Consider the following 15,398-nt stretch of genomic DNA (forward strand, 5'->3'; position numbering starts at 1 on the left):
TGACTGCTTCGGGCACGGCGTCTATCACAACACGCGTATGCACTCAAGCGCTCACTCACATGTATCGGTGTACGCTCATTCAGTTAACCTACAATGTTACGCCAGACGTTGTGAATATTATCAACAGCTGATTGCTCACTGCTGTTATCTCGCGGTGAATAAAATTCCAACGTTCCTGTACTGTTTTCTGCGTAATTTTAAGTGGCAGAGCTGCGTAAACAACTACAATTAGTAAAATCATTAAAATAAGACGCATTACTAGATGCAAGCCGCCTGGCACTTGAGTGTTTAGTGATGCGACGTTTTGCTAGCAGATGTTTTATCTAATTTTTCATAGAAAATACCGAACAAGCGTTTCTTGTGTATTTATTTTTCATCATATCCCCGCCGCTCTTGTGCATTTTCGCTCATGTGCTCGCAATATATCATTCATTGCTCTGAAGAAGTTCTACCGTTCTGGTGGTGGGCGAAACGTCAGCAAACATACAAGTTCTTGAAAAACAACTACTATTTTGTTTGGCATTAAACCAGTTGAACGTCATTTTTTATTACTAGAAATATAAGACACCAGAGTTAAAAGTCGAGTCACGCTTTTGGGGTTGAGTTTAAATAAAATAGGCTTGATTCGGACCTGACTTAACACTCGGCCTTATATCACCACATTTAGGTCCAAAATTCAGCCTTTAAAAATAGCGTTGCCTTGTAGGCTACTTTCAATCCCTTATCGACTACCTGTCTTTCTTTTAGGTGTTTGCTGTCAATACGCGATACTTTTTAATGTTTCGTATCGTTGTCTAGAGCAGGGCTTCTCAAACTGTGGGTCGCGACCCGAATTGGGGTCGCGGAATATAATTTTGGGGTCGCGAAGCATCGTGCGTTATTATGACATTGTCAGAATACATGGTATAAATGCGTAAATTTATTGTTTAAGCACCATTCACGTGTATAGGCTACACCCTTCAAGGGGTCACGTAGAAATTTCTTTTCTAAAATGGGGTCGCAGAGCAAGAAAGTTTGAGAAGCCCTGGTCTAGAGACTTGCTTTGGTTCATTTAATTTTTCTTTCATATAAACACAATATGTTGTTGTTGTCCAACGTAACCTGAACAAAAGATATGAAAATCTGATGTTTTTTTGCAGTGAAGGATATATGTACTGCATAAGATAATGCAAGGTATTTAAAACTTTCCTCATTTCCTTTAAAGTAATGGAGACGTTTAAAGGTTCGCGGTAAAATGAAAAGCAGTTTATTGCACTGTGTCTGTGGTGCTCGAGGCACAAGCAAAATCCTAACTCGAAGCATGGAGAAAAATGCAACAAACGCGAGACGAAAGAGAAAATAATCGGGACGAAGAAAGAACAAGGTAAGTACGCAAAAATGTGATCGAAGAACGGCAACACTAGTGGATTTTGAGTGAATAATCACAAATTCGGGGAATTTTAATTTGACATGTGAGTGTACCTTAGCGCAAAATCAAAAACATTACAATTTTTGTCGAAGAAGAAAACATTTTTTTAAGGATTTGACAGAAAATAAAAAGTGTTGCAAAAAATGTTTTTGAAAGGTTCATCGGTAAAATATTGTGAACAGTTAAAATGCAAAGTATTCTGTCCAAGTGGAAAAACAACAACAAAATATCGAGATTTAAAACAGAATATCCAAATAAATCAGTTTTGTAAATAGCAAAGTGATTTTGCAGTTGCTTTTCACACCCAAAGCCTAATCACTTAACAAACCTGTATTTTTTAGGTTTAAACCCTAAAAAGTGGTTTAAATTTTATTGCTTGGTTGGTGTTTAGGCAATATGTTTGCCTAAAAGAAACGTATGCTCACACCAGTGGGTGTAGACTTGCATGGCAGTCAAATCAAACTTCAGCATACAGCTTCAAATTTAAGTGAGGTCAGGACATAAATGCAAAGCAACAAACCAGGCAGTACACAAAACCAATAAAGTAACCGATTGTTAAAAGCCTACCGAGCTGAATAAATAACAAAACGATTCTATTTTGTCTTCCACTCACGCGATGTGGCAAAGGCATTTGGCATACTCCTTGAAAGCAGTCGCCCAATTGGCACTTTTTTGGCTGTAAGAGTCGCTTTATTTGGGCACCGTGACCAACAAAGGAATGCGCGATTTCTTAAGCGCAGGAATTGAAAATTTTCCACTAACTCTGTCGTCATCACTTCCACCTACACCGGAATCAATCGATGACGTAATCGCTTGTTCGCAGGAAGTCGTCGAGGAAAGACTGCTCGGCATTGATCTTCGTATTTCTTCGGAACATTTCGGATTTTTTCGGGATGCTTGCAGGCAATCGTCCGCAGAATGAGAACGAATACTGAGAAATGGCTTGCGAATTGGAATAGGCGGCGAGGATTGCTTAACAAAAGTAGAATCCGTGTCAGTGATCTTCGTATTGTTTTTGTTGTTGATAGCTTCTTTGTTTAAATCTTCCGAGTTTTGTTCAGAAACCAATTGTTCTTTTTCACATTGGCAAATTTCTTGTTCGTTTTTACTTTTTTCGATGGGCTCGATTGGTGATTCTTGTTTTATGGGCACATCACTTTTATCCAGTGTTTTGTCTGATAAAGGCGACGAATCAAAAACTTTTTCAGTTGCTTTCGTCTTTTGCTGGCAGCGTTTCGCAATGATATCATTATCGGAACTGCTACGATGAACAGCGCCCTCGCGTGCCAGAGTATCCCGAAGTCGTCGCTTGACGTCGCCACCGAGCATACTGTCGAAGCTACGAGCGCGGAATTCAAGACCACGTGACTTTAGCACCTCTCTTTCTCTTACAGGACTAGATGAATTACTTGAAAGAAACTTGGACATACGGAATTCATTCCAAGTTGGCTTTTCAGGCGAAGATTTTGGAGTATTGCCGACTTGCCATGTAACTTTTGTGAACGCGTCCTTGTCTATTCGGTCGCAAGGTATTGCGTCAGAAGTGACGTCATCGACGCTGACGTCATTTTCGGGCTCAAGGACGACCCAGTCTTCGTCTTTGTCGCCGTGGTTGTTATTGCGTGGCTGGGAGCTGCCGACACTGCTTGACATGCAGCTGTCGTCGCGTTCCGTCTCTGCAATGTGACGGAGCGTTCCGAAGCTGCGCGGCGAGCTCCGATTGTGAAAATTCGGCGCGGATCGGGAAAGAAGAAGCGGGGAAGCACCGTCGCGGTATTCCCCCGAGTCCGAGAGACTGGCGGTAGATGTGGAGAGTTTGATTGGTTTGGTCGGACGCACGGCACCGTAGAGGGCGACGGCGCGGGAAATGCAGTCCATTGAGCCACGACGTTTGGCGTCCTTAAGGATTGCATCCATCTGCGGGCGTTTCAAGTTGGTTTGTAGGAAAAGATGCAAGGCGGTGTTGGATAAAAACAAGGTCTCCTGCACAACTCTGTAAAGATAGAGAAGCAGAGTTAGTAATGTAAATGCTACTTAAAAGTATAAAGGAAAAGAGTTGAATGTTTTACATAAGATTGACATATGTGGCGAAAGCTTCTAAAACGTAGTTAATTGGGGGATCAGTGTTTATGGGCCGATTACAGCGATAAACACCCGCATACGGTATATTTCACAGATAAAATACCGGATAATTGGTAATAGTAACCAAAATACAGATTTTTTTGTTGCATATCTAATGCTGTCATTCTTTTACAGGCAATTTAAGTAGTTGTTACATGGCTTTTGAACAGAACTAGATAACTTACTGTCGCATAAATTCGGTCAACACTTTTTGTCTTTCTTCCAGAAATGAAGAGGTAAAGAGACCAAAGATTCGTCCAATTGGAAGAGAAGGTGGTTTTCTAAAAAAAGACAAATACATTTAAATACTTGTTAATGCTTTTAAAATACTTTTACACACTAAAGTACATGTGCCATATGTCACAGAGTAAGGCTTTCAACTTTTTTCTTGTGTACCTTTGGCAACTTTCAAAGAAAAAATGTACCCCCACTAAAACTGTACGAAAAACAAAGTGTAGGTTAGGTGTTGTGCTGTCAACAGAATACATGCTGCTGGAGCACGCGACATGGTGAAAACAAATTAAACCAAATAAGAAATGTCAAATTTTATCAAACAGGAAATGGCACAACATGTGCTTCTATTCATTTAACCCCACAAAAGCATGTTGATTTTGGAAAATTTGCAACAGTTTTGGTTTCGAAACAGCTTGTGTAGATAAGCATGAAAAAATGCAAAACTAAATGAAAATGTGAATGCAGTTTTTGTAACGAAACAAACAAAAACACATAAATATTGTAAAGTTGCTTCTAGTTCTACATCACAACTATTTAAAAGTGCCGACATGTTTGTCAATTGAAATTCACACATAGCCGATATGACGTAACAACAACCGCTCTATCTACGTCATAGTGGAAAGCGCTAAAACGTTTCGCGGGTAGGGCGGATTTGACAAAACGCTCTCGCGATCGGCTTGAAGACTCCCGCGGGCAGTTTGTTACGTCATAATACAGAGAACCACTTGCGCCGGTGACAAATATTTTTGTGAACCGGCCCAACCCTAGACACACCCACAAAACAACTAGCGAATTAAAAATATGTTGACGCATTTAAGGCCTGCTGGTGTGATCGAAAAGTAGGTCAGTGTTGTATGTTTCGTTTAAAGAACTTATTTCGTCTGTTTTGCTTTAAAAGACTTGTAAAGATGTTGGATTCCATAATAAACCGTGCACAAATTTAAAAGTGAAAAAATGAACCTAAAAAAATCATTTTTGAGCATCTAATCGCTACTAGAAATGGGAAAAACAAATTAAAACGATTAAATATTGGATAAAGAATTATAAAAAGTTTAAAATTCCTGAAGCATTGTAAATCAAAATGTCAATGTTTCCAACCTTTTTTATAATCAAATTTTCCTTTTCAACACCCAATGTTCAATATTATAGCGCCATTGCATGTGATATAAACAACAAATAAGTTGTTTGCGGAATGCAACATACATAGGATTTCCCTAGCGTCGAATGGCAACAGGTTTTTTTGTCCTTCAACTGGTATGTCGAAAACAAGTTACACCAAACTAGTTAACCCAATGGCACAAACTGCGCCTAATCTTTACAGCCACAAATAAAGGTGAAACAACAATAACTGTTGCTGGTATCTGTTGTGCAGTCACGAGGGGTAGTAACTTTTATGAGCGACAAACACAATAATAGGTTGCAAACAGCTTCTCGTTGCCCTTTCTGTTGGGGAATTGCAACAGTTCACTACGTCACTTGATCACGATGTTTTATAATGTGATTTAAAACACAATGACATGAACATCTATACAACCATTGACGACGTAAGGCCCATATTCTTTGCGAAGCTACGGTACGTAAATTCATGTTTGTACATGGCTAGAAATGGCAAAGGTGTTAAAAATACCGAATGCTCTCCAATGAAATTAACGCTTTTGGACCGGCTTCACATACAAATACAAGACAATACATTTGTGTGCAAAAAAATACGTTTGAAAAGCAACGTTAATCATGATATGACAGAGAAATAAAATTTGTCGAATTTGTTTCCAAAACTTATTTTTGGAAAAGAAACAAAAAAAAATGCAAACAAGTAACGTTTTGTATTTACCCATTAAGACTAGAGTACGAAAACTAATTTTCCATTTTCAATACATTTTACGATGTTTGGTCGTAAACTTGAGTTAAAAATGGCTATTATTTTCCTATTACGACTGACGGTTCAGTTTTAGCGCATCAGGTGATCTATTTATTTATGTAAAAGAACTTGCGCAAGACCTCACACTAGCATCACGCCATTAAACAGAAATCGGAATTTATATCCGTCAGTTTTGCTGATGTGGGTCAACCTAAATTGCGCAATGCTACAATGTACTTACACGTCTGTGGTCCGGGCCAGAGCTCTTCTAAGCCACACGAAATCGGAATATCGTCTTTCCACTGTTGAATGCTTCACAGCGAATGAAGGGCTATTGGTCTAAATCACAAAACGAAACGGGTTACATTAAAAACATGAAAGTTGGGTTGTTATATCAAAAATTACTCAAAAAGAGCGGCAGATTATCAGTGTCAGTGTATTATAATTTTTTTTTAAAATAGATACATTATTTTGCCCGTTTAAAAGGCATCATTAAGTTTTTGACGTATTTAAATACAACATGGGGTTGTTACATGATAAAACAGCCTTTTGCGTCATATTTTTGCCGGCAAAAACGAAAAAAATGTATTTTTTATGTGCAATGCTAGTAAAATGGCCAAGGCCTATTCTTTAGTGCTTTAGGGCGATCTATACCTGTAAGGTGACTTCGTATGTAGTAAATCTCCCATCTTCATGCGTGTTGTTGATGATAGGGTTTTCTACCTTCACTGAAATGTACTCCTGCCGAAAAGAGATTTCAAATGATCAACCATATAGAAGATCAGTAAAAAACAAATACTTTCACATTTTTCAACGTTTTTATGCAGTGCTTTGTTTGATTTCATGCAGCGTGTATAGTGTTAGAGTACATACAAGTTTGGACCTTATGCTTAAGGGGTGTAAAGCGCATTCAACAAAGGCTGTGCGGTCTGCAGAGACATTTAAATGAAGTGTAGCCCCGTAAGTATTTATTTCAGTGTATAGTGCACATTAATGCGTTCGGTGCTAGTTTTAAGTAGTGATGTACCGGATCGGCGAAATTTCGATTCGGCCGAAACCGAATATTCGGCGGTTTTGCCGAATAAATTCGGCCGGATCAACCGAATCATTTATGACGTCACGCAAAGTCGTACGCTACGCGTTTGACATGAAAACACAAGTTTATCTACATGGTTATTATTATAGAATGGTTGTGTTTCGTCCTTATTTTAGTTCTATGGGGTTTAACATTGCCTCAAGCATGATTGCCAACCCGACAATGAATTACTGATTTTTTGTCTGCAGTGGGAAAAGCGTCAATATGTTAAAAAATATAATGATTGACGCGATTTTCGTTGGTACTAAGAAGAAAGGACACGTTTAACGCTTTAAATGGGTGCTCGTAAAAGATTCGGTTTCGGCCGAATCGCAACCAATTATTCGGCCGAAACCGAATCTTTGCAAAAGTGGCCGATTCGGCCGAATAAATTCGGCAAACCGAATATTCGGTACATCTCTAGTTTTAAGCAACCTAACAATGATCGAATCACATGACAATGTAGTTCACATTTATGCGATGTTAACGGGTATCAATTAGCTATTGCTACCAGGCATAACATCAATTTTAGAAAGCTCTTCTGGCAATTGTAATTTTCTAACGATGTTTAAACCCGTATGAAGGCGACCGGTATAGGACGTCGAAACGTCGGTTTATAAATACAATTGCCAGAAGATCTCTATAAAGTAAAGTGAACTTGTGTTATATAAAGGTGCGGCACACAGTCTAATCATGGTAATTGAATTTTGCCTATCAGAAACAAAGACTGCACCACCCTTGCTTAAAATATTATTAATAGGTTCAGTATGACACCGTTTGTACGTCGTTTCTGTCACACGGCACTTATGCAAAAAAATAATTGTCAGTTTGCGACAAGGTTAAGCAGGAAGACATTTCCTAGAAGAGGTTTACCTTCTGATGCGAGGTATTTCCGCTTTGTCGATGCATCCTTGTGAGGTAAGGTTAACATACGATGCATATAAAAGAGCAGGCCACCAGCAGTACAAAGCGAACCCTAAGCTATAAGTTTCTGAAAAAAAATCATACTGCTGTGAAAAATGGTTCGGTATAACGCCTTTTGCAGATCAGGCCTATTGATAAAAAGAATACTGTGAGTTGGGCGTTAAATACAACTTCTTTTGTCTGTTTTGGCTTCATTACTTGATACAAAGATGTACGTGGGCCTGAAATTGGGCCCCGAACTCGAAACTACAAGCCTAAAACCGATTCTTTTCCAAAAACGCCCAAATTTGGTCTGATTTAAGTCGGTTTGGTTAAAACTCATGCCTTAATCCGGTAAGCCAGAACCCGACCTGAAAAGCCATGTCCGACTTACAACTCTAACTTGGTAATTCGAATAAGGACTGAAATCACATTATTTCTTAATACCTGTTCGTATATTCTCAATAACAAATTGATACTGCAAATAACTGGCCTGTATTCCAAATTCGGCTGCAGCCCGTATGCGCATGTTTTCCAACTACTGGCTATGGTAATGGCGCTCGGGTGATTTGGCAGCTGTTAAAGCAGAAAAAAGGAACAGAGCGGTGGCTTGTGACTGGTTTTTACCATGATAAAGACTGTTTGCACTCTACAATGACCGAATCAAGGAAACGGAACAGCGTTGTCGAAAGCGGAACTTGAGTTTAGTGTTTAACAAACATCCCAATATGGTTTGACTGGATTGCAACACAAATTTAAGTAGGATATGTCATTGTTTTTTTTAGTAAGGAGTGGCTCTATGTTAAAAGCATTCCAAAATGCAAGAACACCGTACGATGATATACACTGTACACTGAATGTGAACATTAAATAAACTCACTGCAATTTGACAAATAACTCAGATTGGACAAATGAAGTAAAAGTTATAGATTTTTGCGTTATTTTAACGAGAATCTATAACGAAATGCACTGGTTTTCGTAAAACAAATGAATGACCCTGAAATTTTCACGCTAAAATTTCCTGATTTGATCAAAATGACCCTGAATCGTCGCAGTTGCTTTACTTAAAAGGAAATTTCCTTAAAAGGAAAGATTACTACGTTTCATCCCAAACCGTTACAACAAAATAGGCTTTAAAACCTGCAATTTCTGTAACTCAGTACCTGCAAGCTTATAACCTATAACAGTTTAAACATGACACAATAACACTATCAATCTAACTGATGAAAGCAGCCGACCAATTTAGATTGCCCTTTGTGGTTGGTTATAATCTTGCTGATGAAGCATCACAATGCCCGGAGTCTTACACTAGCTACGTTAACACTTTCAAATGACAACAACCAACTAGTAGAGGAGAAAGTTTGTGACATGGTTGCAAGCTGAACAAAGCACTAGCGATTTGCAATTAAAAACCACATGCTGCGATGGAATGCTTAGTTTCAACTTATTTATTAAGCAGTACTAGGGTATTTGGTGTATTTTTGCGCTGCCTATTGAAGAAGCATTACTGTATGCTACGTACAGACCAAAACTAATACGCTTTTCCGTTGTGTTCGCAAAAATGCCGTTGGTACTGAAACCGTTCTTTCCGCTACAGTATTGTGCACTGCACGTTATAATTCAACTGCTTTGCGAAATAAAACACTACAAATGGACTAAAGAAAGTAGCTTACTCAAAACATAATAGCCAGTGAGCTTGTATGTATGGAATACATTCTACTGTAGAAAATTTAATTCCTTTAAAACTATTTTTAAATCGACGTTTACGCTTGGCATAGAAATGTTTCTAAACTGCTTTGTTTCAGTCTAAATTGGGCAGTCAGTTTTGTCTTATTTTGCGTTTCATTTTCACTTCTACATCGGTCGACCACGGACTTACGAACAATTGCAATTCTGACATTTAGTTGTTCCACTTCACAGACATAATTGGTCGTTTCGCAGGCAAACTGGGATTTCCAAACAAACGACGATTCTGAATTCAGGCCAAAATCATTAAAACAACGTAGCATGACGACTGGAACTGCCAGGCTCTCTGCGTGATATCACTTGCATTTGAAAACGCAAAAGCACTTTGGTGTATCAAAAGACGCGGCGTCTTCGCTACCTTGGCGTTCAGGACACAGAACAGACTAACTATTGAATTATTTATGGCTTTTTTATGGGCTCACCAGGCAAAAATGACTATATTGTATGTTAGATTTTTCCTTCGTATAGGTTTGTACAGTGAACCTTTTTCCCCAAAATATAGCAAATACTATTTTTCGAGGTGGCTCAAAACAATCATTGCAACCAAGAAAACTGTAAAATAGTCAATTTTCCAAAACAAAAACTATCGTACAATGCCTGCTGTTGATTAAATCAGCAATGTTCAGCACACAATGAAGAGCATTTTCGAATCCTCTGCCATTTATGCACGAAAATGCTCGAAATATAACAACTGATTACAACATACCATTGCTCTGTTACGCACTTGTTTCAGTCCCGCTGCAAACAACAGACTATAAAACATGGCAAAACAACAGGCAATAACAATTACTGTGTTGCGTCAATGACTGGGCAAAAACAAAACGCGCCTGCTAAAAACAAACCTGTCTGACACAACGTAAAAAATACAAGGCGCAAAGCTTCGTGTAAGTTGGTTAACAAACAGATTTTTTGCGCATAACGTTATTTGGAAAATCACAAGAAATAAATAGCGGCGCAAATTTTCCTAAATTCATTAAAATTTGTATTTCCTATTGCCAGCCTTAACTCTGAGCTAAACTGTACCTAAACACCCTGGATCTGCAAACAGCGTGTATTCATGTCTAGTTTGTTTACCCGTTTTTTTTCTCTGTACAAACTGTTAGTTTTGTCACACCAGTAATCGCCTTAGTGGGCTCTCGATCCTAAAAACAAACTAAACGGTAACTTGTCGTCGCTGCACTGCAAAGGAACGTACTAGTTTGTCGACACTAGTCAAATATTGGGGCATCACGCCAACTACAAGCAATTACCAGAGTCGATAATAGGTCAGGGTTTTAGCACTTGTATGCCTTGCGTGAAAGAGTCTTGACAGGTGCTCGACGAACGCTTTAAACCCTGACCTATTTTACAGTCGTAGTAAGACCACACCGTTGAAAGTCACGTTTCGTACAGCGAATTATTTTTGTTAGGGGTTATAGGCAGTGGTGGGATTTAATTTTTTTGTCAGCGGGTTCTATCACGAAAGTCATATTTTTCAGCCCGTTCTGATACAAAAAGTCCATTGACAGTAACCAGTAATGCTAACCGGTTCGCTAATCTTATAAAATTTCGTGAGACGGTTCTATAGAACCGGTGCGAACCGGCTGAATCCCACCACTGGTTATAGGTTGCAAAGATATTTTACTGTGCCATTGGTCTATATCGGATATTATAAAAATTTCTGTGAAAAAAAGTCTCGAAAAAAAACAAATTTGAATTTAGTTTTTGACCCTGTGAACACAAAACATTTTTTCACAACTGACAAAAAAGCCGAATTAAAATTGCATAGGTGAACAATAAATTTTCTTTAATTCGACGGACAACTTGGCAATTAGCTTACTTCGAATCCTTAAACTAGGTAGAGATACGTTCACTAGCACGAAAATACTGTCTTCCATCAACCGACAACTGGCAACTAATCATGCTAATCATATGTGTTGTTTCAAACGAACGCCCACCATGCCACTAGGCTATACCTCCGAGATGACAACGTAAAGGTCTAATCTATAACGTGGGCGTAACCTACGAATCGTAAAAACTGTAAACAGGGCTAATATATCACAGGACTTTAACAGAGAAGATGACTTAATGCATTGCGGAAATACCACAACGGTTTTGACTTGCTTGTCAAGGAACCCAAGACCTGGAAATTCCCTCAAAGTCATAAGATCAAAAATCTAACTATCCAAACAAACTTGGCTGAAACTGACGACAATTATGCGAAGTATGCCTAAACTATTCTCGCAATTTGATGCCCATTTTGCAAGTCATGTCGGCATTTTCGGATAATACGAAAAAAGCCGGCGAATACGCATTTTTTGCCCTTGTCACGATGATTTACTTAGTCACGGCATGATAACAGCTGACAAAGCAGAAACACCTGCTAACCAAACCAAGCACATAGCCACAAAAGCAAAGTTGGACTTTATGGCGCTCGGTCCAATGCACTCACAAAAGTTCATGCTTTGGTCACGTCAGAAACTTTTATCAGTGAGGTATGCGTGACCTTGTTTATTTGCCCAAGTTGCGCAACTAAGGCTTGTGCACCGCGTGAATGGGACACTGTCAAAGTCCGCTATGGCGTTAATTTTATAATCAATCAATTTTTTTACATATTAATCTGATGTAGACAACTTCACTTAACCGATTGAACAAAATGTACACTTTAATAACATGACGATTAATTGGCGATTAGATAGTGAAAAACAACAGAACGAACCGACATAAGCCGGCTGAACGGAAATAAACACAAGTCATTAAGAGGCCTTACAGCTTTTGTTTATGCTTAACTGATAGCTGATACATGTAATAAAGAGGTTACATACCATAGGCCACATCTGGTCACTAAATCTGGCACTGGTCGCTTTTACTTTATACATCTGTCGTTCGAATAACAACAATACCACAGAACAAACCCTTAAGCGTTTGTTTCCAGTCTGTTGTTTTCAACGGGATGTTGACATTTATCCACTGAATAGTCGCGAACCACCTGCTTCCTGTCGCTAGCTTCGTAAAGCAAAACGTAGCATTTTTGTGTGCCATATGTCTTCTAAACACTTCGTAAGTACAACACACGCATTGTTTACATTTTTACACCAAGGTATTGCCAACACTGTAAGTCAAATCTTGTACTGTCTTGTTGTGAAGAAACACACAAATATCTTGAAAGTTAGTTTGAAAGGAACATTAATACTGAAAACCTATTAAATTTAAATAATGTTAATAAGTAGAAAAATCATAAACGTTTCTGATAGGTATTAAGACATACCGGCACTGCTTCAACGAATATCTTTGATTTAGTAACCCACGTAAACCGGATGATGCAACATGCCTGTTGCCTGAGGCTTTCTGTACAGTCGACTAGCACCGTCGGTACGGTACACTAAACAGGCTAGTACTGACTTAAGGCTTATCATTCTCAATACATTAAAACTTGTCCTCTGCCTACGTTTTGGAACAGTAAAACTATTACTCTAGTCTGCATCCACGGCACGTTCAGGTTTGCAATCAAATATGTAAATACATACCACTCGTCAAGTCGTCCTACATAAGCCTGTCAACAGCATAAAGCCAAATTCGTCTGTGTGTGCTTGACATTTCAATCTCGTATGGCAGTTGCTACGCAACCAAGAATGGGAAAGTAGTTTGTCCTTGGTTCTGCTTTATTGTTCAAAATTCTGATTTAATTATCATAAGTTGGCATTATTTCATACATACACTTACGTTTACAGTGTTAATTAAACACTACACGTCTGTCTACAGTCTACAAGACAGTAAGCAAGGTAAACATATAAAAACAACATTCTCCGTTTTAAAAACTGCCAGTTCCACTTCCACGAAGTCATTTGAAGCAGAATGACATGACATTATTGTACAATACTGTTAAAATAATACTCCTCTAAACAGAACAAAAACACTACTTTAGAATACCAAACAATTCTGTTTTGCTGGAACTTTTTTATTAACCTCTTATCTTACCTTTGTCAATGACAATCATTTGACAACAATTATAAACAGCTGACTGAGGGTAATCTTTCATTAAAGTGTGCGTTATTCAGTGGTAGAACATATCAGACTAAATCTAACGTTGTCGCACATTTTAACGCATCACGTTTATTTACAAAAGAACTTGGCGCCATTTTTTTCTTTTGTTTGCTGGTTGACTAAACTCACGTGATCTTGCGTCATCTTTCAAAATCAAAACAGCGAATTAATCCTCGACCGCACGGCTTGTTTTAGCTGCTGCAAGAAATTTAATATTATTTTTTTACAACAATAACAATAATTGTGCCGTAACTGATAAACATGTTAACACATAATCTAAATATTTAATATTAGTGGATGATGCGTTAACTTGCATGCAAATAATGTACCCTTTTACAATTACATTTCTCTGTCATGCTGCACTAATTTGTGCCCAACAAAAGTGGCGCATGGAAATTCCACTTGACCACTGTGACCGCTGTGGCCGTGGTGACCAGCCTGTGCACGCTTTCTAAATACTATGACGGTTAGAGCTATTTGAGTTGAGGTTTGGGTTTGTAATGGAAATAACACGACGATCAGGCCTTATTTACCCTTGTAGGTTTGCCACAGAGGCCATGTAGTATTTACAGGTTGGCTACAGCTTTTTTATAAAGTGTATACAGGCTGGTCACATCGGTCAAGTGGTATTTACATACGTGGTTTGATACGAAAATTCTTTGCATAACAAATAAAAAACAATTATAAACAATAGTAGCCTGCATTTACCCCACTGGTTGAAGAAGTTATTCTTGGACCCTTGTAACTTTTTTCTGCTGAATCTATGGCTAACCACCAAATACCGATCAAAATTTTCAAAATCGAGTAGACAAACATGCACAAATTCATGTGTTGGTATGCACTTATACGAACATAAATTGAGTACAGGAAAATCAAATATGACAGTTTTATCACCATCCTAGGGTTACTTAAAGTTAAATTTGTTGACTTATTTCAATATATGTCGTACTGATCTTGACAAAATTTTAAAGATGTGACAAAATACGTATTCCTTTGCATAAAATGTATACCGTTTGAACTAAAGTTTGCTTTGATTAATAGTTGATAAACCGCATAAAATTCAGAGGCAGGTGAAATCATTTTAGAGGGCCGTTTTGGTGTGAATGAATTCAAACAAACCCATCTGTCATCGAGGCCTAAAACGACGGTCGCACTAAGCGGTATGAAAACTTTAACGGTCTATTTGGCGACGAGTTTATTCAGACAAGGTCATAAGTTCGACCTCGTTACGGTAGTTATGGCAACTGCCTTTTGCGTCGACTGCGGTTAAAGTACTCGCAAACAGGGCAACGTTCAAACTAATTGAGAAGCAGTGTTTTGTGGATCAGCCTCTATAGGATGAAGTTACTAGGCGTACGAAAAGTTATTTGTTAATTATGAGACAGTTTAGCTTGTATAACTAAAATTGTGAACATGTTTTTAAAAAAAGAGAATGATGCTCCAGAAAAACAGAAACATAAACATGTCGAGTATTTGCTAGATCATGGATCATATGCAAAAGTTTAACGATTCTTTGCGACCTTGTCAACGTAATATTTTCATTATCTGTACGATATGTTGCCCATTTGACATGAGTTTAAGTCAGATATTGGAATAATTTCGTTGTTTTAATGTGACGTTTTGAAACCGTTACTTTCCACACAAAAAAACGGGTCCCATATGACGAAGCCCTTGCGATTGATTCAACTTTCATTCGAATGTTGTGGTTTCGTAAAAAGTCTTTGACCCCATTGGAAGGTTCCAAGTATTGAAGTTGAAAGCCACAATTGGAACTTTGACCTTGACGCGGTAGGGGTCAGACGGTCTCGTGGGGCGAGATGTAAATTAGAGCGGCGCATTTCAACATGTGTTATAATCTCTGGAAACCTAAGGGAATCTGCTTTGTCTTGTTAAGAATCGTGCCTATTAAGAAGCCTTATAAGTTAACGGTTATGAAATGAGTTAGCAAGAGAGTGATATAATTGGTTTGTTTTTGCTTTCGCGGTAATTTTACACTCTAGTTTTCAGTGATTCTCAACCTGTGGTACGCG

At 38.4% G+C, this 15,398-nt stretch overlaps 1 protein-coding gene across 1 annotated transcript; it reads right to left on the reverse strand.

Annotated features, from left to right (window-relative positions):
• Positions 1-1,223: 1,223 nt before the first annotated feature.
• LOC145227530 (uncharacterized) lies at positions 1,224-7,714 on the reverse strand. The gene is made up of 5 exons (XM_080092370.1): positions 7,570-7,714; positions 6,276-6,362; positions 5,863-5,960; positions 3,715-3,810; positions 1,224-3,401 (listed from the first exon to the last, which is right to left on the reverse strand). The coding sequence occupies exons 1-5, from the start codon at positions 7,603-7,605 to the stop codon at positions 2,099-2,101; spliced, it is 1,620 nt and encodes a 539-aa protein (XP_079948496.1). The 5' UTR covers positions 7,606-7,714; the 3' UTR covers positions 1,224-2,098.
• Between the last annotated feature and the right edge of the window lie 7,684 nt (positions 7,715-15,398).

Source organism: Phallusia mammillata, chromosome 5 (assembly GCF_965637545.1).
Source record: "Phallusia mammillata chromosome 5, kaPhaMamm4.hap1.1, whole genome shotgun sequence".
NCBI lineage: Eukaryota > Metazoa > Chordata > Ascidiacea > Phlebobranchia > Ascidiidae > Phallusia > Phallusia mammillata.